Consider the following 27,667-nt stretch of genomic DNA (forward strand, 5'->3'; position numbering starts at 1 on the left):
GTGACCCTTCTCTGGACCCTCTCCAGGTTATCCACATCCCTCTTGAAGTGCAGCGCCCAGAATTGCACACAGTACTCCAACTGCGGTCTGACCAGCGCCCGATAGAGGGGAAGTATCACCTCCTTGGTTCTGTTAGTCATGCATCTGCTGATGCACGATAAAGTGCCATTAGCTTTTCTGATGGCTTCGTCACACTGCCGACTCATGTTCATCTTGGAGTCCATTAGGATTCCAAGATCCCTTTCCACTTCTGTGCCACCCAGCTGGTCATTCCCTAGGCTGTAGGTGTGCTTGACATTTTTCCTCCCTAGGTGCAGCACTTTGCATTTCTCCTTGTTGAATTGCATTCTGTTGTTTTTTGCCCACTTGTCCAGCCTGTCCAGATCTGCTTGCAGCTGTTCCCTGCCCTCCGGCGTGTCCACTTCTTGTTTTGGCTTTGTAAACAGAGCATTGGATCATGGGCGCGCTTTCTTTTTTCTCATTGCATGTATGATTTTATTCCATTACAATAGACAGGGTGGGCATAGACCACAGAAGAAATTCATTCGTGCAAGAAATATGCCCAGGAAGGGTGTAGTAGCTGTTGTTAATAATAGTAATAATAATAATAAGGGTGTGGAGAAAAACTAACCACTGTACTGGGGAGTATGTAATTATATTACTATTATGGAAATATTTAGACTGATGATGGTTTGGGAGTAGATACTATATTATTACCTCTGCCTGGCAAATTTGGTTGTAATTCATTTTTGAGGCAGCTTCCCCAACGTTAGAGCTATGGTGTTGATGGGACTTGGGTTTTTCTAGCAGTGCCATCTAATCTTGATCAGGAATACTTAAAAATAGTGTCACTTTGCTGCCTGATGCTGCAACCGGGAACTTTTGGGGCTGAGCCCCTGTGCCCTCTGCCAGCCTGGGCCTGCTCCAGCCTGGCTCAAATTGCTGCTGTCCCAGGCACACATGTAAATGCTGTGCACAGGAGCAGTTTACTTTGGCTTCGCCTTAATTTCATGTGGAGATGCACCTGGTATATGCTAGATTTCCAAACACTTATTAAGAACCGTCCCCTCTCAGAAATCTCATAATTCAAGAAATCTCTATTATCTAATTTGGTCAAAGTGGGGGAGGGTGTTACTCATGCATAAATCTCTGCAAGATACCATGTGCCCTCTCCTTACATGAGTTCCAGTTGGAAGAACTAAGGGCATTTATACACATACCTTTTCATCCCATGATGCGCTGGAAATGTGGCGGGTTGGATCAGACTTGATTAATCAGTTCTGCTCTATGAACGAGCTGACGCTCACTGCACTGTGCAGTTGTTGTGTAAGTGGCGAAATGTGCATCAGCCCACAGAAAACGGCAGTGGTGTGCTTTTGAACCTTTGAGGTGTTTTAGTTCAGAAGCACACCACTGTTATTTTCTGTGAGCTGACGCGCATTTCACCACTTGTACAACTCTATGCGCCACAGCACTGGATGCTTTTAAAAGCGTCCAGTGATGTGTCACAAGCATGTGTACAAATGCCCTAAATGTTTTCCTGGGTTAATGTTTGTGCAGCCAAAGTAACTGTTCCATGGCATTTAAGCCACATGTATCTGTTTTGCAATACAAGGTAATACGTGGCTGTGAGGACTTTAATTGATGATGTTAGGAGAAGTTGAACCAGCCCTGCTGTGTTTTCCTGCAGCACACTTGTACATTATTCTTGGCCATCAGGTATGCCAAGCCAGGCAGTTGTTTGTGTTTTATTGAAATCATGGAACTGGAATCATCCAGAATTCAGGGGTACCTTAAAATGTTGATCTTGGTGTATTGCCATTCCACAGGAATGATCGTGTGATGTTAGTTTTCTTACCAGTGAATAACCACTGTGAGTTTGTAATTAATGTATGGCATAACTACTATCTAATTTGTGTTTTGACTCACTAAGCAGAAGTTTGCTCCTTGTAACTGCGTTAAGTTGAATCTTGCCTATGTGTGGATAAATGTTAATCTAATTTGTAATATGCTAAATTGCATTCCCACGTATTTTATTTTAGGGAAGTCAATGGAGTGGTCATCGTTCATTCACTGGAAATGATGCCCCCAAGGGAATAGTAAAACATGGATGGATCTAACCTCGTAGGCAAATGCATTAGCTGGTGGTTTGTCTTTCGATGCTGTGATTAGCAGTGAAATAATTGTTCTAATGCAGGGGTGGGCAATTATTTTGGGCGGAGGGCTGCTTACTTAGTTTTGGCAAGCCATCCACATTTTGCCCATCCCTGCTCTAATATCAGTACTGAGTTTGGGATAACAAGCACGCTCCCTTTAACTTAAAGGTGATGGGAAGTTTTACATGCATTTTGGTGCTGTTGTTCATTGTTGCAGACTTTTCGTGATATATAAACTTGACAGTGGTCATTTGCTACCAAAAGAATTAATAACTTGACAATGAACATTTACGTTCTACAGGTTCTGACAAAAAGCTTTCATAGCTCACTAAAAACCCATATTCCCAACTTTTGGTACCAGAGGATGCCTTTCAGTTGTGAACAAGTAAAATTTGATCTTACCACATTCCTCAGTTTTAAGCTCTCTTGGGGCAAGGATTTAATTATGTGCTAGCATAATTTGATACATGACCGTGCACCACATTCATGGGAGATTTGCTTTTCAAAAGAACTTGCATTGTTGGGGGTCACATTATGTGCCTTGTGCCTCCTTGTGTTCTATGCAAGGGCACATAGACAGGAGTGACTAGGAAGAGCCTGGAGAAGCCTCCCAGCCCCAGCGGTAGCCCGCCCTCCCCCACACTCAGAACCTGGACTCATGGCCCCCATGCCCTTTGAGGGGGAAAACTGTGCTGGGCTTTTCCTGGAGTGGGGGGGCTGGGCCCTGCTGTGCTTGGAGTGGGCAGCGGTGGTGCTGGGAGGTGGCTGCAGTCCCCCCATAGTTCCACTGCCTGTGCCGCTGCTGCCTGGCCTGAATGTAGCCTAGCCCAACTTCCCCACTGGGAAGAGCCCAGGGCTCCCTGGCCCCAGCCCACCTCACCCCACGTGCAGATCCAGAAGCACACACCCCCCCATACCCTTCTGGGCTGTGTGCCCCTGGACGAGCCGCTCGTGGCTCCATCCCGTGCCCCACCCTGGCTGTGCCGGGCCTGCCCCAGGTCCACTCCCTCCCTCACCACTGCTTCAGCTGCCCATCCTGCCCTGCACTGGGGGGCGCGCAGTATGTGCCCCCTGAACTGTGCATGGGGCAGAGGCAGCTGCCATTGTGAGCTGGGCTTTGTGCCCCCAGCCCTGCTGCAGTGGGGCTTGGGGTGCAAAGCCCAGTGCGCAATGGCAGCCGGGGGTCACGTGCCCCCCCAGGCTCACCCCCTGGGGTGTGCACAGCATTGGGAGCCCCCCCCAACGCTCCTGGATGAGCCGCCCAGGCTTGATCTGTCCACTACTTGTCCAGCCAGGGCTTTACTCACCTTACTCCTGCTCCTGCCTCTGCTGCAGTCTGTCCCTCACTGCAGGTCCTTGATTTGGCCCCCACCACTTCCCTTCCCCACAGGCTGGCCTGGGGGGAGGGGGTATGTGCACACACATGTGCATGTGCTCAGCTTTCTGAAATTTCTAAAAATTTTTTATTTAATGGATGAGGAAGTGCTGTTTACTTTTTATGAAAGTGCCCTTCTGGGTAATTTTTACAAGACTTTGGTTCTCGAATGCATTTATGAAAAAAAGTCTCCCCCCCTTTGTTTTTTTTTGTTAACTGCTTACTGTCCCTCCCAGCTCTGGCTGCTACTCTAGCTCCAGCTGCTGGCTTGGCCATATAGCAGTGGTGGAGGCAGCTCTGGCTCTGACCCAGTCACAGTCCCAGTCTTGGACTGGAGCTACTGCCACCTGGTGAAGCAGGGGCCGGAGCCACCATGTACTCTGTGCTCTAGACTGGAGCAGGGCCAGAGCTACAGCAGCAGGAAGTGGTGAGCTGCTGCTGGGTGCCAGAGGGTGATGGTGATGGTAGGGTCACAGGGGGATGGCAGGCATAGGAGGGCAGGCAGCAGGGAGGTCAGTGCCAGAGGGCAAGCAGACAGTGGGAAGGACAAAGGGGCAAGGGACAGGCGTCAAGCCACCTGACTGCGGCCCATGCCGCCGCCCACCCCCGCCCCTCCCCGGGCGCGCCTTCCCTCCTGCCATTGCTTTCCCCTCTGAAGTCATGCAGGAGATAAGGGGGTGGAATTTAAGATGACCCTCAATTCAATTCTTTACATGGAAAATTATTACAATTTTAGAAATTTTCCATGGATAAAAACTAATTATTCAGGGGTTGTCTTAAAATTAGAGTTGTCTTGGATTTGGGTAGTTAAACCCTTGAACAATAGCCCACACTGTTCTTTGCCCACCCTGCTGAATATGCTCAGTGAAGCTTCTGGAGAGGTAATGATTTTGTTCAAAGACAATACCTTTGTTCATGAATAGGTTGGATGGGAGAGGTGCAACCGGCATTGCGCTGCCTTCCTCTGGGAATGTGGCTCGAAATTATATTCAACCCCCCAAGCAGTGAAACCCTGAGAAATGAGCCTCTTCCTCTCTTACTGCCTCTACCCTAGGTCTCTGAACGCCCCAGGCAAAATTTCTAGACTCTTCATAGTAGTCCCCTTCCTCCTGTCCTCCAGCAGTGAATACTGGGCACAGAGCAGGCCTTGGTGCCTGTTGCTGGTTGAAGAAAAGAATGGGGTTAGTCAGGCTGACCAGTAGGTGTAGTGTCCAGGTGTTCAGGTGACTGGTGCCTCAGTACTGGGACAATGAAGTGAGGGTGATCCCCAAGGTCTTTGCCACCTGTCCTGTCTTACCCTGATGGCTTATATATCTCCTGCTTTGCAGTTCTGAGCAGGAGTTACTTCCTAGCTCCCTTCTGGGATTTGTCTTGGTTTGTTTTGGGTTGGAGCCTCTTCACAGTCCTGTTGTCTGTGATATTATTGTTATTGGATGGTTCTGGGTCCACCTGTGAGGCAGTGATGAAGCAGGGCTCAATGATGCTATCTAAGGCTCTGGGATGGCTCCTCCTGAGAAGAGGACATTGTCTGTCAGGCACCCAAAACCCTGTTGACATCTTGAGCCCTTTAATTCTGTGCCTTCAGGACCACTTCTGCTTTGGCCTAGCACTGATGCCAGTCTCAATTGTGCCCATAATAAGCTGCCATCTCTGCCCTGATCTGCATGCAGCATTTATCGGTGACATTATTGGCCACATCAGCCAGAAAAAGGCCGATTGCCGATGCAGTCATTTTTCTTTATATTGGTGCCTATCTGATATGGGACCAATATATTGGTGCACCCCTACCTAGCATGATTCTGTGGAGAGGATAAAGGTCATCCAAAGATCTTTGCAGTGAAATAATCCAGAATTATCTCAGTTTTCCTATGCATGGTTTATCCACTCACTCTTTGTTAGTGCTTTTAAGCTGCTTAAAGCAGTATAAATGTTATGGCTGTGCACATGTCTGTTTTTTTGTGAAAATATTTAGACCTACAGAGTTCTTGAGCATGTGGTATGCAGAAGGTCAGAATAAATCATTGCTGCTCAACCTTTTTGGCCATCAGGCTGGTTGGGCAATGTCTGATCCTTCTGCAGGCTGAATCTGGCAGGGCCCCATCCAGCTGCTCAGAGTGGGGAGAGGAGCACCCTGGCTCCCATTCAGTTGTGTGGTGGAAGAGGGTTTGTGGCAGCCCCAACCTGGCTGCATGGGTGGAGAAGACGGCATGGCTCAGCTTTAACTCATCTGGGCAGAGGGAAGGGTGCATGGCCCTGTCCTGTGGGGGGAGAGGGGCATGGCCCAGTCCCAACCTGGACAGGCAGAGGGAAGGTGGTGCGGCCCGGCCCTGCAAGTAGAAGGCGGCCCGCCCTGGCCTGGCCCCACCCTGGCTGTACAGAGAGAAGAAGGTGTGTCCTGGCTCTGATCTGGCTGTGCGCAGGGATGCAGGTAGTATCTGCCCCAGCTCTGACCCACCCTGTGGGGCTTGGTATTTTGGCAGTGCAGAGAGGTGGCAGTGCTGCCACTGCTCTCCCACTGCCAAATTTCTCAACCCATGGGTAGCCTTGATGGCTGGATTCCAAGGCCAGAGGTTGAACACCCCTATCTCTGGATTAGATGATCTTTTGTCTTTTTTTTAACTTAATTTCTGTGAAGCTTCTTATACCCACTGTCCTGAAGGATCCTACTTGCCAGTCCTCTATAAGAGGATTTACCCTTATACACTTGAAAACGAGAGGTCTTCACTTACCTTAGACCAGGGGATGGCAATGGCAATTATTTGAGTGCAAGGGCCATATAGAGTTCTGATGAGTTGCCGTGAGCTGGATCAGCACCCCGCTCCCTTCCCCCCGTGCCACAGCAACTCATCAAAACTCCATATAAAGGATGGGGCCGTAGGTGGGTGGGGAGTGGTTTTCAGGAGCAAGGTGAGCAGGTGAGGCCAGGGTCACAGGGCGGGGACAGCGGGCAGCCCTGTGTGGGGGAGGAGGGGAGCTGCCTGGGTACTAGGGGGAGTTTGTTGGCCAGGGGTGAAGGAAAGATGGAGGGGGCAGGGAGCATGCACAGCAAAGCTCACCTGGGTGGTGCAGTTCATGGCGGTCTCCATAGCACTCCACATGGAGCTGATACCTATCCAGGGCAGCCTGCAGGAGCTGGCTGGGGACAGGCTGGTGGGTGCAGGATGCCCCTCATGGGGCAGCCGAAGCCAGATCCAGTGAGTTGGCAGGCCACATCTGGCTCATGGCTTGTATTTTGCCCACCCCTGCCTTAGCACCTGAAGCAACATTGCTAGTCTATAGTCAGTGCTGATCCTGTCATTACCCTCATCTTCACATTTTTATAGTCCTTTGCTTACACAAGCTTGACATTTGAGGGACACTTAAGAGATGGTCGGTGGTACAAGGAGGCAGGAGTTTGTACATGGTCCTGACAAATGTTGCATTTCAAAAGAAATCCAATTACATGTATGCAGCATGTAAGTCCAGTGGGATCCATGCTGACTGTAATGTCTCAGCAAACCACAGTTATGATAGAGAGCATAGAAGTATGTATGTTGTGGCAGGGGGCTGGTAGTAGTGGTTTTGTTTTTTGTTTCCTGGACACTAGCTTCTAGCTGAAAAATAACTTTGTTTCTCCAGTATCTCTAAGATGCAGCTTGAATAACTTTTAATATGGAGTCTGGACAACGGTGAAACCATCAGCATACATTTAATTTGGAGAGACATAAAGGACAAAGACCTAATTCTGGCAATCCCTGACTTTTTATTAGAAGGGAAGCATATTTGTATTGCTTTGGGTTTTTTTGGGGGGTGGGAGTAGGGAGTGTATTAACCTACTAGGATGCTTGCCAGCCAGTCTGAGCAGCCAAACTGAGGTTTTCAGTGCAACTGTGCACTTAGAGAAGAGGAATTGGTTGGCACAGACCATTCTACTTGTTGCTAAGCCTTTTTCCTGTACATTTTCATGTACTGTGCAGCTTTGATCACATTTGGTGCTAAACTAAATTAAAAAATATTGAAAGAAAGTTCAAGTCTTTCTGCATATCACTAGGTCTAAAGTCTTCACTCTTCCTGCAGAATGAACTGCCTTTCTAACAATACTTAATATAGAAGGCTATTTCCTTGATAGTTACTCAAAATGCATCACTTCAATAAATAAAAACCTATCCCACCCCACCCCTTCAGTTGCAATAATACTGTTCTGTAGCATATTAGATTGAGTGCTTGAATATCTCAAACCATTAACAGTGTGGATGTGTAAGCAAAGGTAGTGGTGGCCTTACCTTGTTTCTTTTGTCTTGAGATTTTTGAAGAGAAGTACTCAATTTATCCTGGTTTAGGGCTGCACCAGCAATCTGCCAGCCATCTGTAGCAAGCTCTTGCTTTTAAACACTTGTTTCACTTGTGTTTTTTCCTAAAAGGAGCTGACTTTTTACTCATCTTTTACAAGTTTGTATTATTTTATTGCTTCTTTTTATTTGTCACTTTCATTTATGTGTTTCCACTTTCCCTGAGCTTGTCTATGCAGGAAACTAAGCTGAATTGACTACAGTTCTGAATGTTTGCAGTACTTTTGAAGTGAATTAAGTTAAGGTGATCTACAGCCTTTGTACTTTGCATGACAGTGTCTACAGCTGGGAGCAATGCCATTTCAATACATACCTTTCAAAGTGGAGTAAGCTAGTTACTGTGTACTAAAAATGTCCTCAGGGGGAGTTCCTCTGGAGAAGCTAGTGATCTATAAATGCACAGTCTCTGCAACTTACTTGGTGGTAGATTCCCTATATAGACAAAGCTTTAAATCGGGGTGGAATGTATGGCTCATGGGCTGGATCCACTCTGTGGAGCTATGTCATCTGGTCTTTGGGACTTGTAGAGAGACTGGTTATTTTGGGGTCGGGCCTGCTGCCTAAATTCAGGGCGCAGAGCCCCGTTGGGGTGCATGTTAGAGGCGGGGGTGAGTGGCAGCTGTTGCTGTTGCTTGCCCTACCACCACTGCCATGTCCAGATTTGGCCCCCACAGGGATGATTTTGACACCCCATAATTCATCTTCACTTCCCATATAGACAAGTCCCTAGTGTTTCTGTTGCAGCAGAAACCTACATGGCTTCTTTGTGTTGACATACATTTCAGGAAAGAAGAGGGTTGATAAATCACTGCTACTCCAAGATGGAAATATTCCACTAAATTGAGACTATATTATAGGAATCTTCAGCCATACAATATGATTAAAATGGAGGGTAAATCTGAAATGTTGATCCAGACTTTTTAGGAATGCATACAAAGTTGTGTGCAGAATGTTGTGTGTACAGCCATTGTATAAATGCAGTCAGAGAAGTAGACTGGAAGGGACCTCCAGAGGTCATCTAGTCTAGTTTTCTGCCTGAGGCACTAACTGTGGATACAAAACACAGACATTGAGCTGTTTTACTTAACATGTACAAATCATATTATAGAATCATAGAAAATTAGGGTTGGAAGAGATCAGGAGGTCATCTAGTTCAATCCCTTACTCAAAGCAGGACCATTCCTAACGATATTAACCCAGCCAAGGTTATGTCTAGCCAGGTTATAAAAACTTCAAAGGATGGAGATTCCCCAGCCTCTCTGAGTAACCTGTTCCAGGGCTTTACTACCTGCCTTGTGTGAGAGTTTTTCCTAATATCTAACCTAAATTTCCCTTGCTACAACTTGAGACCCTTGTTTCTTGTTCTGTCATCTGCCACTACCTAGAACAGTCTAGCTCATGGGTAGGCAAAAATATGGCTGGCAGGCTGGATTCGGCTCACAGAGGTATTTTGTCTAGCCCGCAGTGGGTCCCTTGGTTCTTCCTGGCCCAGGTGCCATCCGGCCCGTGGTGTATCCTACCACCCCTTAGGCATGCAGTAGGTCTGGGGTGGCAACACAGTTGGACTGCTTTTCTAGGCAGTCCAGGCGGTGGCAGCAGCTCCTTCCGGCTGCCGCTGGCTCCAGCCCCGTGGCACTGGCAGAGACCCACACGCACAGCCCCAACCCCAGCCCACTCTGCGCCTACTCTGGACTCAACTCGGCGGAGCAGACCAGCTCTGGACCATCCTGAACTGATGAGTACAGCCCCGGCCTGCCCCATACCTGCTTCAGACTTGACCACCCATGCCAAGCATCAGCAGCTGTAGTGGTGGCCAGGCAGAAGCTGCTGCTATGTGTGGGGGAAAAGCAGCCCCTCTGCCTCCCCTTTGCTGCAGCTGAACCCTTCTTGTTGCAGCCACCTGGAGCCTATGCCTGAGCTGCCCTGTAGCTCCTCTGCACTGACACTGCTGCCCCACTGCGTGGCCCAGAGGTGATGGTGCTGGCAGATAAGAGGAGCCTCAAGGCAGCCTGGGTGTGGGCTCTGGGCAGTTGCAACAAGAGGGGCCCAGCAGCAGTGAGAGGGAGGGGCTGCTTTTCCCCCACACTAAGCAGCAGTTTCTGCCCAGCTGGTCCTGTGGCTCAGCATGGGTGGGCAGTCTGGAGCAAGCGAAGGGTGGGGTGGGCCAGGGTCAGGGCTAGGGCTGTGCTCTGTGTTGGTGGTGGGGAGGAGCTGCAGCGTGTGTGGGCTCCGAGCTGTTGTGGAGAGCGGGGAGAGAGGGTACTGACTGGTCAGCTCCCCAGAACTGCCTATGTGGCCCATGGTCCCAAATAATTGCCCACCCCTGGTCTAGCTCCATCTTCTTTGGAGCCACCCTTCAGGTAGTTGAAGATCTTATCTCTTCTCCAAAATAAATAAGCCCAGTTCCCTCAGCCTCTCCTCGTAAATCATATGTCCCAGCCCCCGAACCATTTTTGCTGACCTCTGCTGGACTCTTTCCAATTTGTCCACATCCTTTTTGTAGTAGGGGGTCCAAAACTGAACACAGTACTCCAGATGTGGCCTCACCAGTGCTAAATAGAGTGGAATAATCCCTTCCCTCGATCTGCTGGCAACACTCCTACTAACGCAGCCCAGTGTGCTCTTTGCTTTCTTTGCAGCAAGGGCACACTGTTGGCTCCTATTCAGCTTATTGAATCATAAGATCACAGGTTAGGGACGCCCCCCATCAATTCTTCCCTGTTTCTGAGCAGCAGGTCAAGAAGAGCACAGCCCCTAATTGGCCTTTCCAGCACTTGCACCAGGATCTTGTCCCCAGTGCTCTACAAAAATTTCCTGGATTGCCTGTGCATTGCTGTGTTGCCCTCCCAGCAGATGTCAAGGTGATTGAGGTCCCCTGTGAGAGCCAGGGCCTGTGATCGGGCAACTTATGTTAGTTATTTGAAGAAAGCCTCATCTACCTCATCCTCGTGATCTGGTGGTCTATAGCAGACACACACACCACAACATCACCCTTGTTGCTTTCCCCTCTGACTTTAACTTGGAGACTTACAACAGGCATATCGCCGTTTTTATAGTGGAGCTCTGAGAAACTGTACAGCTCTTCTACATAAAATGCAACTCCTCCTCTTCTCCCCTGCTTGTCCTTCCTGAGCAGTTTATATCCATCCATGACAGTGCTTCAGACCTGCGAGCTCCCGCCAAGTCTCTGTTATTCCAGTCATGTCATAGTTCTGTGACTGTGGAACTTCCAATTCTTCCTGCTTGTTTCCTGGGCTCTGTGCATTCATGTATAGACACCTGAAGTAACTAGGTTACTTTCTCAGCCCTACTTCCTTAGGAAGGATGAGAAGGCCTCCCCTGTTGCCCTCTCCTGCTTGTGCTTCCTCCAGGTCACTCATTTCCCCACTTAGCTCAGGAGGGCTTTGGTTTCCATCCCCCAGCAAACCTAGTTTAAAGCCTCATCACTAGGTTATACCTTTCTTCACTGGGGATGAATGGCTATATTAAAATATTCCTGAAATGGCTTCATAGCGAATGTCATTGTGTGGCTGTATTTCTGAAAACAGACATGGAACAGAATATAGCGACTTCTCACAGATGTGTCTGAAGCATAGATGTCTAGGGTGAGACCAAGCTACTTAAGAATGATCTCAAATTACTGAGTTTGTACTAACCAAAGATTTGGTGTTAACTGAAAAAATATTAGATAGCTTGGACAAGCTAACATCATTCACTTCACTACCAATAAAACCTATCATGAGCCAAAAAAGTAGAAAGGGAAACAAACCTTATTCTTCACTTGGCTATCTACCACATATACCCTTTGGTGAGTATAGATGGAAAACATTTCAAGGCTGTAAGTTCTCAAAATCTGTCTAAGGTCAGGTGGATGTTTGTTCCTGACCTTGCTTATGTTAGTGGGAAGGAAGTGCTGTAAAGTTAGGCCTATAATGAGGCTTTAATGAAACTAACAACTTGAAGCATACTGTATTTACTTGAATCTAAGATGGACTTGAATTTAAGATGACCCCCGAATAATTAGATTCTTTACATGAAAAAATGTATAAATTTGTTAGAATTTCCCATGTATAGAATCTAATTATCGGAAGGGTGTCTTTAATTCTACCCTCCCTCCCCCAGGCTGCAGCAGAGCAGACAGTAGACAGGGGGATGACAGATGATGTGGGGAGGTCAAGTAGTTTGCATCCTGCCTGTGCTTATCTTCCTGCCATCTCTATTTCCTGCCTGTCCCTGTCTACCTCTGTCCCACTTCCCCCACCCCTCCCAACCTCTGCTCCCCCCCTACCCTCCTCAGCCTCTGCTCCATGCTCTTCGACCCCCTGCTACGTGGAGGAAAGAGGCTGCAGGGAGGGGGAGATGGTGGTGGGGGAGGAGGGCAAGCAGCAATTGAGGCTGAGCCATAGCAACTGCATGTCCTCTTCACCCTTGTACTTGATTCTAAGATAACAGGATCCCTCCCATGTTAAATGGGGGGAAAAAACCCTCATCTTAGAATCAAGTGAATACAGTAATTGCTGCACAATATGCAACCAGCACAGTTTTTGGCATAAAGACTTTAGTTTGTTCATTCAAGCTTCTTTGGCCTTGTAGCCACTGGGGAATGTTTACTGGTATTAATAAATGTGCCTATCCTGATCTCTAGGTGCTGTTATAATCATTACATTCAGTAAATTAAAATGATGACAGACTTCCTGCCCTACCAAAACAGAGTGTAAGAAACATCTCTGCATATGCAGAGAAATGGATTAGAAAGATTACCTCATGAACCTTTTTCACCTTTCTGTTGTACAAGTCATAGCTACACTTAGTACCTGAAATAGAGTACTGGAGTAGTCATCTTGCTCCACATGTCAAAAACAAGATAGATAACAAAGTGGTCTTCAAGTGGAGATAGAAAAGTGGCACATTGGCAGGGATAGTCAGTGGGTGTTTGTGTTCATAGTAAAAGATTAACAAAATGACTGTTAAGTAAAAATAACTTTGAAGTGTTTCCTTTTAACTAGAGGTGCACCGATACATCGGTCCATATCGTATCAGCACTGATAAAAGGAAAATTGACATTATTGGTAATTGGCTTTTTTTGGCTGATGTGGCTCATAAATGCTGCATTGGGGGGGGGGATCAAGGCCCCTGTGGTGAGGGAGGCAGTGGGGCTGGTGCAGGGGCAAGTGCTGTCCAGCCAGGGTAGGGTGCAGGACGGAGCTGCAAGCAACTCATCTTGAGGGTGTGTGTGTGGCGGGGATGGCTTCTGCTGCCCTGCGACTTACCAGCTGGACACTGCTCTCTAAGCTGCTGGGCTGCAGATCAGCACTTGTGGCCCGTCAATAATTGGCCATCAGTATCGACCCAAAAAAATCTTTATCAATGCACCCCTACTTTTAACAAGGGAACTAGCACCCCACAAATGGTTTCTTTTCCAAGATGAGCTACCTAACAACACTGCCATTTTTGCCAGGCATTGTGACAGCACCAACTTAGTAATATAAATCTGGAGGTCTTCAACAAGCCAAAGGTATTTCAGACAGTGCCACTTTATCAGTTCATTTTTTCAGGACATAGAAAGATGATGGCAAATGGCCCATATGGGACTTTCCCAAGGATACTGAGGTTCCAGAGGTAAAATGTAATACTACTAAATGGAGCCAGTTCCAAAGCAGTCTTATCTGTTTGTTCAAATCAGAAACATTATGTGATTCTTGCAGTACAAACAGATGCTTATACTGGCATGGAAGACGCTTCCATCACTTAAGGTTTGTCTTCACTGCAGAGTTGTCTTGAGTGTTGTGATCTGGGTCTTAAAATCCATCTTGATTCTGTCCAGTTGTGAACAGCCACACTGCAGGTTTTACCTGAGTTACTTTGTCCTTACTAGAGTCAAACATGGCTGTGCATGTGTTGCTAGGACTCATCAGGCAAATCTCGTGATATTTTGTTATGAAGCAACCTGAGCTATTCTGGTTTTTAGGGAGTTGTGGGAAAACTTGACTGTCTGGAGCACGTGAGAAAGGTTTTAGGGTACTCTTGGCACACAAATGATTTAGCCTAAGTCCTCACTGAAAAATTAATTGATTACCAGAGAGGATAGACTCGCAAAAGAACTTTAGTACAGGTGTCAGGACTGAATGTGTCCTTTGTCCAGATTCAGTGGGATAATAGCTGGCTCCCAGCTTCATAAGCCAAAGACTGCAAACTGTTGTTGTGGACTGAAATGCTATCAGGATTCAACCAGGATATAGTTATGTGTTGTGTACTCCTGTCCCTTCTCTGCCTATTCATGAAAGATGCCTTTATCAGTGCTTAAGGGTTTTTGGTAGGTTCTGGAAAAATAGCTTATCTGCTGATGTGCCTAGGTGTGTCAATGTCTCTACTAGCCCGAATAATTCTTCTGAACAATTTTGTGAGGGTCTGTGATTAGCGGTGTTTGGGCATAGAACCTCTTACACTCATTTCTTTACCTCCAGAATGACCATATGCAAACTTGAACTTGTCATTGTCTTTACCTGCACTGTCACCTTCCTCCCTTTATTCAGTTAGCAGTTACATTGCTGCCTGCTCTGGGAAGGAGATTTTAGGAGCTGACCTAAATAGAAGGAAGCTAGTTGTCACAGTTTTTGAACAGAACCTGGAAATTCTCACCTTACTTGGGCTGGAGGAGTTTTCTTATTCACTTGGAATCGGTTGATCCCAGATTCTCTGAGGGCAAACATGAATATCTACTTTTGAATGGTTAAATTGGTGTTGGGTTGTCCTGACCTCAGATTATTATGGTTTGATTGGGGCTTTTGGGGTATCTGTATATGTGTTCTGGGGTGGGTTGGGGGGCACGCTTTAATTAGAGCAGTTCTGAGAGCTGCTTCAATTAAAACACCTGCAGCATCGTATGTATTCAGTGTCCTGAGCTTCAAAATAGCAGCAGGGGTGCTTTAACTAAAGCTCATTGAACAAGCTTTAAAGCGCCCTTGCCATTTTGAAATGTGGGGACACTCGATACATGTGTCTTGGAGACTGCTGGAGCATGCTAATTAGCATGCTTCAGCAGACTCATAGCAGATTTGATTAATCAAATCTACTCCAATGCGTGTATAGGTGCCCTTGGGTAGCATAGAGACCCTTCTAAATTCAGATCTGTATTGAAGATGTAACCCACTTGCATGCATTCCATAAGAAGTGGAAAAGTTGTTGATTCTATAATATGTAAAGGTGCACCGATACATTGGTCCATATTATATCAGCACCGATAAAAGGAAAATTTACATTATTGGCTTTTTTGGCTGATGTGGCTGATAATGTCACCAAAAAATGCTGTATGCATGTGCGTAGCCGCAGCATGCACATGGCCAGCCTGGCAGCCTGGAGAGTAGCATCTGGCTGGAAGTCGGGGGTGGTGCCTGACTCTTCCCTGTGGTGGGGCTGGGCTGGGGCTGTGCTCGGGGCGGGCAGTGTCAGCACTGGGAGTGGAGTCTGTGAGTGGGCTACAGCAAATTCTGGGGTGGCTGTAGCTCATCCCATAGGCCCTCCCCCTCTCTCCTAGCACTGCTGCCGTCTGGTCTGAGTGCAGTCCTGGCCCAGACCCCCACTAGGAAGACCCTGGTGCCACCTGTAGCGGCAGCCCACCCTCACCCCATGCACAGATCTGGGGGGCATATGCCCCCATGCCTTCCCCTGGGGTGTACACAGCAGTGGAACAACACCCCCCCCCCCCCCCCCCCGTGGCTCCATCCTGTGCCCTGCCCCAGCTGGGCAGCGCCTACCCCAGCCCCACTCCCTCCCTCACCATGGGGGCCTTGGTCTACCCCCTCATGCCCCTTCCCCTCCCTCCTGCCCCCCAACAGACTTACCAGCTGGACGCTGCTCTCCAAGCTGCCAGGCTGCATATTGGCAATCGGATCTGTATCAGCTGATACAGCCATTGGTGTTGGCCCAAAAAATCTTTATCAGTGCATCCCTAGTAATGCGCACGTGTCTTGCTAATTATTTGTAAATGCCTGTAACGCTCACTTCTGCAGATTTCAAGAGCTGTGCAAAGAAGCCCATAATTTGAAAGGTACCTTGGCATACCAATGTGGACAAAAGCTCAAAAACTTTTAGCCAGTGGTCTGCCAGAGAACACTGCAGACATGTAAAGGATTTAAAATGTTGAACTGAATACACATAATGGCTTCTTAAACACCATTAGTCACTTGTGTCTTGCTTACATCTTTTATTACGCATAAGAAGTTAGGGATTACTATTGAGTCATAAGGGAATTCATTTTGCTATACAGAAAAACTGAAGTTTATGACCCATATCAGATGCACCATTGATTGTGGTAAGGGATGATGGCACGGGAGGGACTGGGAAGGAGAAGCTGCAACACCAAAAGATTATGAGATACTTTTTATATTTAAACTTGCTTGCCTCTTCTGTTTTTAAATAATTTTTATTATGTTTAAATTTGGTTGAGCTAGGGGAAAAGGCAGTGTGCTTTGTTATAGCTGGTGAGCATCATAGGAACCTAAGTAGTTGGATGATTCTAAGTTGATGTTATAGCTACTTAATTAATCATATTTTTACTCTAAGGGTCTCTATACACAAGTATGGAGGCTTTAGTTCAAGCACCCCGACTGCCATTTTGAAGTGCAGGGACACTGGGGCTAGGGCCCAACATTACACACAAACTGGTTTAAGTGTTCAGAAACTGGTTTAAACCTGTAACAGAACAGATGTTCAGTGCACATAAACCAGTTTGAAAATGGCTGAAACCAGTTTGAGATAAACCTGGTTGAATGTAGTATCAGACTTAACTGATTTGGCTCAACAGGTTTTTGCAGTGTTTATCCCAGACCCCTTGCTGGTTTAAGGTAAACCAGATTCCTCCTATCTCCCATAGCACAGACCCTAGCCCCGTAGACCCTAGGCACGTGGTATGCTAGCTAATGCTGAGAGGTGTCTGTGTATAAGTGTCTCTAATTTCACTGGGACAGGCAGATAGAACAGTGACTGCTTTGGGCTTTTTGGAGCTAATTAACGGGTCAGCCAGTAAGCTGTTTAAGAAGTGTTTGAATTAATGGAGAGAGGCTGTTGTTTTGCTATGAGGTGATAAACACTGTTACTGGGGAGGGTGGGGAGGGCCTGGGCTGGCTTGCTAACTTGTCAGTTTGCTGCAGTCAGTATATAGAAGCAGGGAGGGAGACTGAAAAGCTCGGTATCATCAACAGCTGCATGCACTGCAACCCCTCTCCCCCATTGCTTCAGAGTGCTAGCAGGGGGCTGGGGTCTGGCAACACTCCTGCCCCTTGAGCAACAAGTGGGGAAAAGCCTGGGATGGTGCAATTAGACCTCCCTAATCAGAACATCCTGCTGAGGCTTGGCCATGACTCTAACCCTAAGCCTAGCGCCCCCCCCCCCTCCCCCCCCAAGCTCAGTGTTATGCAAGGGAAGGGAGGGCTGCTCTAGTGCCCCCTGGCTTCTAGCCTGAGCCACTGCAGGCATGTGCCTGAATTTCTTCAGTCCAGAGAAAACGTCTTTCCAGTTATAAACCAGTTCAGCCTAGCCAGGTTAGGCTAACCTGTGAAGATTGAATCAGTTCAGGCTCAGGCTTTTTGAATGTCTGTCCCTAGCCTGATGCACAAGATGATGTGGTACTTTGATTAGAGTGGCTCTTGGAGCTGCTCTAATTAAACCACGGCCTTCCTCCCCCACCTGCCCAGACCACGTGTAAAAGTTCCTGAAGAGCCTAATTTAGTTTGGGTGGATTATTTCTGCCTTCATTTTCTAATTTATGCGTGCCTGCCTTAGAGAATCACACTCATGTAACTAGGTACACCCACACAACTTTTATAGTAGTCCAGGTCTGAGCCTCTTTGAGAGAATATTGTTATCCTTGTTTCCCTTTTGTGGCGATAGCAGTAGGCAGCCCCAGCAATAGAGCTTGCTGTAGGATCCATCTTAATTATGATGTAGACTTACATTTGGTGAGAAGCAGTAGCCAGTCCATGAGGAAACCTGTATGGGCCTAGTATGCAAGAGGCTTAAAATTCTTGAATGCTTGTAGCTTGTTCGCTCTCTTGTCAGTTGCTTGTAAGTCGCCACCTTTTCCAGATGTGAGAAAACCAAAAGACTTGCTGCTGATAAAGTGAGCTGCTGGCTTTCATACCATTTAGGAATTGTAGGGATGTAGTTGCACTTGGTAAGCAAAGGGAACATCTGTTCCCCAGGCAGATTAGAACATTTTCTCTCTGATTCCAGAAAAGAATCAAAATGCTATAGGGCTCCTATACATGTGCATGGAAGCTGCTCTGACATGCTGTAACTATAGCATGCCAGAACAGACTCGATTAATAGAGTCTGTTCTATTAATTAACAGAGTTTGCTCTGTAATTACCGTGCTCTGGCAGACTCCAGCATGATGTGCATCAGTGTCCCCCTCCCCCACTCCGCCTCCTGGAGCACACTATAAGTGTATTTTAAATGGTTACTTGTTACCCTCTGCTTCTGTGGGTGGCAGGAGGAGGGGAACTCAGGTACCTGGATCATTTTGTGCATAACTAACAACATTTTGTTTGTTTTAAGGTACATGGGAATAGGCCTCTCAGCCCAAGGTGTCAACATGAACAGACTTCCTGGTGAGTTGCTGTTAAGAATTGCTTGTACACATGCTCTGATTCCCACAATAATGCAATCTGTTGCCTGTTTATAAATCTGGAAAAAGGAAGCCACAGAGAAGAGTGTATATCTGAGCTGCAGCTTGTGTATTTCCCAGAACAAATGAGTATAAAGGCTGTACTCATTGGTATGGAACTCATGACAGTAAGTGGGAAACCTGCCCAACACTGAGGTGACCCTGGTTGTACACTTCAAACTTGAACTGTTCCCTGCTATTGTAAAGCCTCTTCAAAAAAAAGTTATATCTCCCTCCTTCCCCAGAGACTAAGCCTTTGATAACAAGCAGTTGTCACAACTACATTGCCTCCTTACTTTTTTATTATATTTATATTTATTTTTTATCTTTATTTATTAGATTTATATACTGCCTTCCCCCAAAAGCTCAGGACAGTTTACAGTAAAAGACAAGAACTTATAACAACATATCACATACTAAAATAAGAGGTTATATATTAAAACACACCTCCCAAAGAATATCCCAATTTAGAATTGTTTGCTAAATGCCTGTCCAAATGAAAAAGTCTTACATCGTTTGCAGCAGATGTTCAGGCTCATGCCCTAGTGGGCCATGAAGGGAAGGGAGTTCCAGAGCAAAGGCTCCCAGTTGACCATAGCGATTAAGGTGGGACATAAGGGTGAAGGCAGTCCTTTAGGCACTTGGGGAATTTCTACACGTGTAAGTGTTGCAGCACTGGACGCTTTGAAAAGCGCCTGGCGCTTTTGTAAGTTGTATAAGTAGCGATATGCATGTCAGTACTGAAAAAATGGCGGCAGCATGCTTTTAAACTAAAACACCTTAGGAGGTACTTTAGTTCAAAAGCACACCACCACTACTTCCTGCGTGCTAATGCGCATTTCGCCACTTATACAACTGCACATGGCACAGCACAGTGCATGTCAACTCTCATGCAGAGCAGACTCCATTAATCGGGTTTGTTCCGAAGTGGCAGATCTCTGGCGTCGCTGAACCAAAAAGTATGTGTATAAATGCCCTTAGTGCCCAAACTGTTTGGGGCCTGATAAGTTAAAGTTCTATTGTGTCCAGAAATATATTGGAGCATATAAGTAATGAACTGCTGGCAACCCATCCCCATCAGAAAGTGGACCACCACATATTACACCATCTGGAGCTTCCAGGCAGTCATCAAGGGTGTTCTCAATTAGAGCATATTGCAGTAGGCCAACCTCAAGGCTAGACTTCTGGAAGATGATAGCCAGATCCAAATCTGAAAGAAGGGATTTTAGTTCTTAAGACTGGAGCTAGTGAGACAAGTTGTGTGCTTAGAAGATGTAATTTAAATGAATTATTATAATTGAGGGCATTAAATTTCTAGAATTTGTGCCAACAGAGTAACTTCCAAAGCTGGAGTTCCTTTTCAGCTGGCTGCTACAGCTAGTGTTTTGGTGTGTGAATGCTAGAACGTTTTGGTATTTAGCAGAAAAAAATGGATACTAGCAGAGGAAAGGGGGAAGCATTAGACAGGAAGAGGAGAGGTAATCGCAGGAGATTAAGGAAGTTTAAAACTCTGGTTGCCTAACTAGTGGGATAAATGTTGCGGGATAACCATTTGGTTGATAGAGACACTGCACTTTTAAGTAATTGCTTACAGTTGAAGCACACAGATAGGAGAATGGCAAGAGTCTCAGGTAGTTCCCAAATTTGCTAACTTGCTCAGGGACCAAATAAAATTTCTGAAAATTGCGCTTTGTTTCAGGGGATGATTTGAAATTTCATATAATCCAAAGTGTGCACAGCTGACATTTAATATAAGTGATGCTGCCTTTCTACTTGTTGCTTGTTTGAAAGTTTTTTCTTGTTTGGCTGGGATCCTTCTCAGACATTCAGAATTGTCAGTTTTCTCCCAGAGAAGAAAGATGAAGGTAAAGCAGTATAAAATTACTAAGTGGACATAGCATTCAAGTCCTATGGGGGAAAAATGTGTTTTAAAGAAAAATATTTTGTCTGTTGCAGTAACTGGAATGTACCAGATAAAACAAATGCATATAGAACATGAACGAGCAGTCAGAATTATAACAGCCCTTAATAAACTAGTTAATTTCTAGGTGGCTAATGCCTTTTTTATTTGTCTGCATGAGAGATTTTGCCCATTTACTGTGAGGGTGGTAGGGTGGGGAACATGAAAGGACTTTGGCCTGGGACATGTTGTGGTTCCTTCTTTTGCTGCCATAAATTTGCACTGATTTATGTCACAGTAGTCCAGACACAGCATGCTCTCAGCCAAACCCTCTACTTATGAAAAATGATGGATAACTGAAAATTAATGTCTGAATTGATATGCAGAACTGCATGCAGCCAGATTGTGGGCAACGTGCAGAAGATGGGTGGGTGCACAGTGTAGCTGATTGCATTGTTGAGCAAGGTGCTGGCAAGAATTTGGAAGGGCTAAAAGAGATGGAAAAATCAGCACTGTGAAGGTGATAGGAAGGGAAAAGCTGACTGTTTTCTCTGTCTTTAAGGGTGAAGTCAAAAACAAAAGAACATTTTGCCAAACCTTGCTTTTTTGCTCCAAATATCTTTTGTTTAGGCAAAGTTTCAGAAGCTAATCAAATGTTTGGCACTTTAGATCTGTGCATATTGAAGTTTGCAAAGTAGCCACAGTGACTGGCCCTACAGATTGCAGCTGCCATCTTTTATATTTCTCATCACTGGCTGAGCCATCAGGAATGCTGGGAGGGGGTAGAATGTGCTTTGCACTGCTTTGCAGTGTTTCACTTTAGCTGACCCATGAGTGGCCTTGAAGGGGTTTAAAGAGAAAATCTGAGGAATGAATAGTGATGACACATGATTAATGCAGCAGGTAAATACCGAAGTTACGCGTTGCCAGAAGTAAGCAGTTCCGGGGTCTCACTAGTATCAATGCTACTTAAGTTACTAAGAAATTATACCTGTGTGTATGGGGCTGGGTTAGTGGCATTAGCATTTTTACCAGGCACTGTAATGCTTCCTTTCTTGGTTATACACAAGGGCTTCATGTACTCTGTGGTGTTCTGGAATTTCCTATAGAATCTGCTCCTTTCGGTAGAACTGTGCTAAGATTTCATTAAATCGTTTCCTCACCTTTTTGGTTGCAAAGATAACCTAACATGAACAAAGTGCATGAGGATGTGGTAATATTTGCTGATAGACTGCAACAATGGTTCTAAATTATGAATGGGCTTATTTATTTCAGTGAGGGTTACTGTTGAAGCATAATGATTTAAGTGCCAAGTGGACCGATACTCTTCAATGTCTTCATCAGCGACTTGGACGAGGGAGTGAAACGTACTCTGTCCAAGTTTGCCGATGACACAAAACTGTGGGGAAAAGTGGACACACCGGAGAGCAGGGAACAACTACAAGCAGACCTGGACAGGTTGGACATATGGGCAGAAAACAACAGAATGCAATTCAACAAGGAGAAATGCAAAGTGCTGCACGTAGGGAGGAAAAATGTCCAGCATACCTACTGCCTAGGAAATGACCTGCTTGGTGGCATGGAAGTGGAAAGGGATCTTGGAGTCCTAGTGGACTCCAAGATGAACATGAGTCGGCAGTGTGACGAAGTCATCAGAAAAGCTAATGGCACTTTATCGTGCATCAGCAGATGCATGACGAACAGAACCAAGGAGGTGATACTTCCCCTCTATCGGGCGCTGGTCAGAACGCAGTTGGAATACTGCGTGCAATTTTGGGCACCGCACTTCAAGAGGGATGTGGATAACCTGGAGAGGGTCCAGAGAAGGGCTACTCGTATGGTTAAGGACTTGTAGGCCAAGACCTATGAGGAGAGACTAGGGCACCTGGACCTCTTCAGCCTCCGCAAGAGAAGGTTTAGAGGCGACCTTGTGGCTGCCTATAAGTTCATCACGGGGGCACAGAAGAGAATTGGTGAGGTTTTACTCACCAAGGCGCCCCTGGGGGTTACAAGAAATAATGGCCATAAGCTAGCAGAGAGCAGATTTAGACTAGGCATTAGGAAGAACTTCTTCACAGTTAGAGTGGCCAAAATCTGGAACGGGCTCCCAAGGGAGGTGGTGCTCTCCCCTACCCTGGGGGTCTTCAAGAGGAGGTTAGATAAGCATCTAGCCGGGGTCATCTAAACCCAGCACTCTTTCCTGCCTATGCAGGAGATCGGACTCGATGATCTATTGAGGTCCCTTCCGACCCTAACATCTATGAATCTGTGAATAAGCTGTTTCATTGCATATATTTGTAGCAGAACCATCAAACAAATGTGGGAGTGTTTTTGGGGGGGGTTGTTTTTTGGGGGGGGGTTTTACCCACAATCCCAAAAAGGCTTCCTACAGCTCTCCTGGCACAAAAAGGCCTGGATGCCCCTGCACCCAAATGTCAGAATCTCTCAGGTTTCTCTAACATTTCTGTCAGACAAATGTTTTGATCATGAAATTCAGCCATGTATTTACAGTGAAAAATGTTGGGCACTGATGAGGCCTTGTAAAATTGTATTATTTCAGAAGACATTCAAAGTCACTGTTCCCATTATCTTAGTTGCCTTCTTAATTTATCTGTGGCTGCTGCAGAATTTCTTATCTGCTGCACAGGAGTGACTTTGTAAGGAATTCAAGTCAAGCATGCTATGGAGAGTGTACAGGGATTTGGTTTGTATATTAGGTCTGTGTAATGGTAAAAAAGTTTTGCTTCTTGGTCTCTGCTTCCATATTCAAACTTCTGTATTCCATGTTCTGAAAGACTCCCTTCTTTGAACTCAGGCAAAGTACTTGTGACTGTTCTTTGCTCAGTCATTCTGTGCTGGCAGTATTCTGGACAGATAACTCAACAGGCCTTTCATAGTTTACTGGTCCCTAAAACTAGTTACCAAACTAAAGTGTTTAGCCTGTTTTGTCTTGCATTTTCATCTAGCTCCCCTGTTTAGGTTTCATGCTGATTGCCAGATAGTTATCATCCCACTAGACTGTGTACTTAGTTTACTTCATAGCATGCACATTTCCATCAAGATTTTAATACATTTCCATTGACATCAATAGGACTATTCTCACTGCACAGATTAATTATTTTAACACCTCTTTCTAACATTCCTTTTCCAGTAGGCTTTGAGTACTATTATCAAATAACTACCAACATGGACACCAAGCACTTTTAAGTAATTTGTTAATTTAATAAGGAAGACTGGTCACCCGAGAGTGTCTGTATGTGGAGTTCCTATGGTTCCTAACCTTATTTTAAGCTTAATTACTATAGTGAAGGCCTGAGACACATGGCAAGTTAATGAATTGTACCTGGAATGTTACATTCAGTTCTGAGTACTGAATTACCACAAGGATGTTAATTAGTTGAAGGAAATCCAGGGAAGGGGAGCAACAATGATCAGGATGGGTCTAACAGGGTAAGAAGATTAAAAGCTAAATGCCCACAAACTGGCTGCTAATGTGGGAAGTAGAAGGTGATGTGTAGGTACCAACACACAAGAAGTGGCATTATTAGGCTGATGCATAGTATTAAAGCAGGGAGTTACTTGTTGAAATGAAGAAAAGGCAAACTCGGTTTGACTGTCAGGAAGAAATCTTCTAGACCGTAGCAGATTTCAAATGTGGGTGGTGGGATCCCCATGGCACAAAACATTTGAAACTAAACTGTAAAATTCAGAGCTGCCCTGGAACTAAGTGTTTTCTATCAGTGGCATTTGTGGCTCTGCAGAAGAACTAAAATGCCTCTATACTCACTTTTTGGGATTTAAAGGATCTGTGGGATGCCAATGAAGGTGTTTTGGAGAGGGAGGCAGGGTGAGTGTTGAATTTCTGCTATTTCTCACTGTTTTTATTGTTGTCAGTATTATTTAGCATAGTGTCTAGAAACCCTAGCCTGGGGATGAGACTTTACTGTGCTAGATGCTATACAAGCACAAAATAAAAAGACAGTGCCTATCTGGAACAGTTTATCATTAATGTATAAGCCAAGAGACAGCTGATGGACACAATCAAGACTGACAAAGATGACCCCTTTGATCAGCATGAGAAGCAAAAGTCTCAAAATAGCCTAATCATCATCATGGTTTTGTAGGTGTCATGAAAGATGTGTTTTACAAATGTTTCTCCAAAGTAGAAAGGGCAATATGGAAAAAAGCATGAAGGTACTTTTTTGAAAGTTAAAAGGTGCATGATGAAGGCTGGTGTTGTTGGTTAATTAGAGGTAGAGTCAAGATTTTGATGTAGGCATTTTAGCATCAGGCACAGATTTTGTTTTGTATGGAAGAAGATGGATGAGGAATCTGCATAGGGATAATAGTTTATTTCACTTGTGGATGAGATTTACCCAGAGGGTAAATAACTGTATAGAGAAGAGAGGCCTCAAACCAGAAGCTTTTGAAACCTTGACAAAGTTGGGGAGTGAGAAGGATGATGCAAAGTAGTGAAAATCAACATTTTTGGAAAGCTTGTCACAAATTAAGCCCTGTGCCCTCTCCTAGTGCTATTCTGGTCCCTTTCTCCTGCCTAATTTTCCACTCTGCTTTCTGCTCCCAACCCTGTGCTTCCTGCCTGACATGCTGCTCTGCTTTCTGCTTCCTGCCCTATCTCCTTCTGTGCTGCATGCTGCAAACCTGATCTGCTGTGTGCCTCACAGGCTGCTGATGCCACTTGTGGCATGCATGCCACAGGTTGGCCATCCCCGATCCAAAGGATGTGATAAAGAAGTCATAGAAGCAGAAGCAGGAAAGGACAGCATTTCCAGAAGAGCAGCTGACAAGCTTAGGAGGATGAGGATGGGAGCATGGGAGGATCAAGGATTTTGAAAAGTTGTGGGGGAGGGGATGTAGATGTGCCTCATCACATATAACACAATGCATATTTTTCTCCAATTAAACTAGAAGCTTTACTTGCATGCTAGGGATCCGGGGTTATATTAGTCAGTTTAAGATTGAATCAAAAACAAATATAACTAATGGAGTGTTCATTAACTTGCTATGTCATGTATCATGTGTATAAGCACAGAGAATTAAGCAAAAATAGTCAAAATATGTTGTTTCATTAGTCATGAAGTCAACAGAATTAAATGTACATCTTTTTCATATTTATAAAATACAATCTAGCCTTCTTGAGTATCTTGACCATGCATCCAGTACTTCACTGAAAGTTATTTCCACACCTGGTTTAATGTTTTTTTTACTGGAATTAAAAACAGTCTGCAGGGCTGTGAAATTGGAGCTAGTTTACCAGGAGCAGTTAAAAGACTGCAGAATTGCAGAAGAAAAAATAGCTCAATTAGTGAAACATTAAGACCATTAAAATGGAGAGAGGGTTGTTAACACTTGTGGAATGAAGAGTTTAGTAGGAATCTCCTAGATTATAAGGGGCTGTTAAGTCATCTGACTCCCTCACTGCTGCCTGAGTAGAAATGGTGCAGCCACTGCCAGGCAGTTGTTTCTAAATGTGGGGCGGGCCAAGAATCAAAGCGTGCCACCGCTGCATCTCTCCTGTATCCGCTCCTGGATGGGAGTACTAGTTTTGAAATTTGACTAGGGAAAAGTCATTGGAGACTATAAAGAATGGTTTCAGTGGAATGCAAGGAGCAGAAGCTAGGTTGGAGAGGAATTCCAGATGGAATTGGAAGAGATGACCTCCAGACCTCAATTGTAAACTGTCTGTTCCTCCATTAGTAAGATCTGATCAGGTTGTGGACGCACAGGATTCCCTGCTACTTCAAGCAGCTTCTCCTGTCAGGCAGGTAGTGTCTTGTCCTCTGGGGAGAGCTGGTTGGACACCAGGGATGAAGGAAAGCAGCTAAAGGAACAGAAGCAGTTTCTTGGTGTTTGCGGCAGCTTCTGCTATAAGGGAAGTTTGACTTAAAATCATAGAATCATAGAAAATTAGGCTTGGAAGCAGCGTTCCCTCTAAGCTGTGCGGTATGCACAGCCACGGAGGTGTGCTCATGCTGCGCTGCCAGGCATGCCTGCGCGGCTGCTCACGTCACACAGCTTAGAGGGAACGCTGGTTGGAAGGGACCTCAGGAAGTCACCTAATCCAACCTCCTGCTCAAAGGAGGACCATCCCCAACTACATCATCCCAGCCAAGGCTTTGTCTAGTCAGGTCTTAAAAACCTCCAGGGATGGAGATTCTCCCACCTCTGTAGGTAACCTGTTCCAGTGTTTTACTACCCTCCTAGTGAGAATTTTTCCTAATATCCAACCTAACCTTTTGTTGCTATAATTTGAAACCATTGCTCTTTGTTCTGTCATCTGCCACCACTGAGAACAGTCTAGCTCCATCCTCTTTTGAGTCACCCTTCAGGTAGCTTGAAGGCTGCTATTAAATTGTCCCTCAGTCTTCTCTTCTGAAAACTAAATAAACCCAGTTCCCTCAGTCTCTCCTCATAAACCATTTGCCCCAGCCCATAATCATTTTCATTGCTTTCCGCTGGACTCTCTCCAATTTGTCCACCTCCTTTCTGTAGTGGGAACCCAAAACTGAATACAGTACTCCAGATATGGCCTTGCCAGTGCTAAATGGAGGGGAATAATGACTTCCCTTGATCTGCTGGCAACACTCCTACCAATGCAGCCCAGTATGCTGTTAGCCTTCTTGGCAACAAGAGCACTGTCAGTTCCTATTCAGCTTATTGTCCACTGTAACCCCCAGATCCTTTTCTGCAGAGCTGCTGCCCAGCCAGTCAGTTCCCAGCCTGCACCGGTGCATGGGATTGTTTTATCCTTATTGAACCTCATGAGATTTGTTTTGGTCCAATCCTCCATTTTGTTTAGATCTCTGATCCTAACCCTACCCTCCAGTGTATCTACTCTCCCCAGTTTGGTGTCATCTGCAAACTTGTTGAAGGTGTACTCTATGCTGTCTTCCAGGTCACTGATGAAGATACTGAGAATTAAGTGTGAATTTACTTGAGAGAATTTCCTGTCTTTGCCTCTGATCAGTCAGTCTGAAATTTTTGCTTGAACTTTTCTGCTTGGATTTAAGGCAGACTCTTATCATCATTTGGACTTATCTTTTATATGTGAATAGTGTATCAGTGATGGACTAGTTGGTAGCAGTCTGTATTAACCCAGATTAAAAAGGCCTTATAAATATGGAGGCAATGAACTTGGCTGAGGGAGCCCTGCTGTGCATTTATGTAGGCTGTCTTTGCCAGAGGATTTTTGTATAACTGTCTTGAAATCCCCGTGAATGTAGT

General features: G+C 45.6%; 1 protein-coding gene across 3 annotated transcripts in view; it reads left to right on the top strand.

Moving 5' to 3' along the window:
* RANBP10 (RAN binding protein 10) overlaps positions 1–27,667 on the top strand; it is a 207,261-nt gene that overhangs the window by 21,415 nt on the left and 158,179 nt on the right. For all 3 annotated transcript variants that reach the window (XM_019488979.2, XM_006278087.3, XM_059713633.1), the window contains exon 3: positions 18,414–18,466. In XM_019488979.2, coding sequence (XP_019344524.1) covers positions 18,414–18,466 — 53 coding nt within the window. The remainder of the gene's footprint in view (positions 1–18,413; positions 18,467–27,667) is intronic.

The sequence above is a fragment of the Alligator mississippiensis genome, chromosome 10 (genome assembly GCF_030867095.1).
Source record: "Alligator mississippiensis isolate rAllMis1 chromosome 10, rAllMis1, whole genome shotgun sequence".
Taxonomy (NCBI): domain Eukaryota; kingdom Metazoa; phylum Chordata; order Crocodylia; family Alligatoridae; genus Alligator; species Alligator mississippiensis.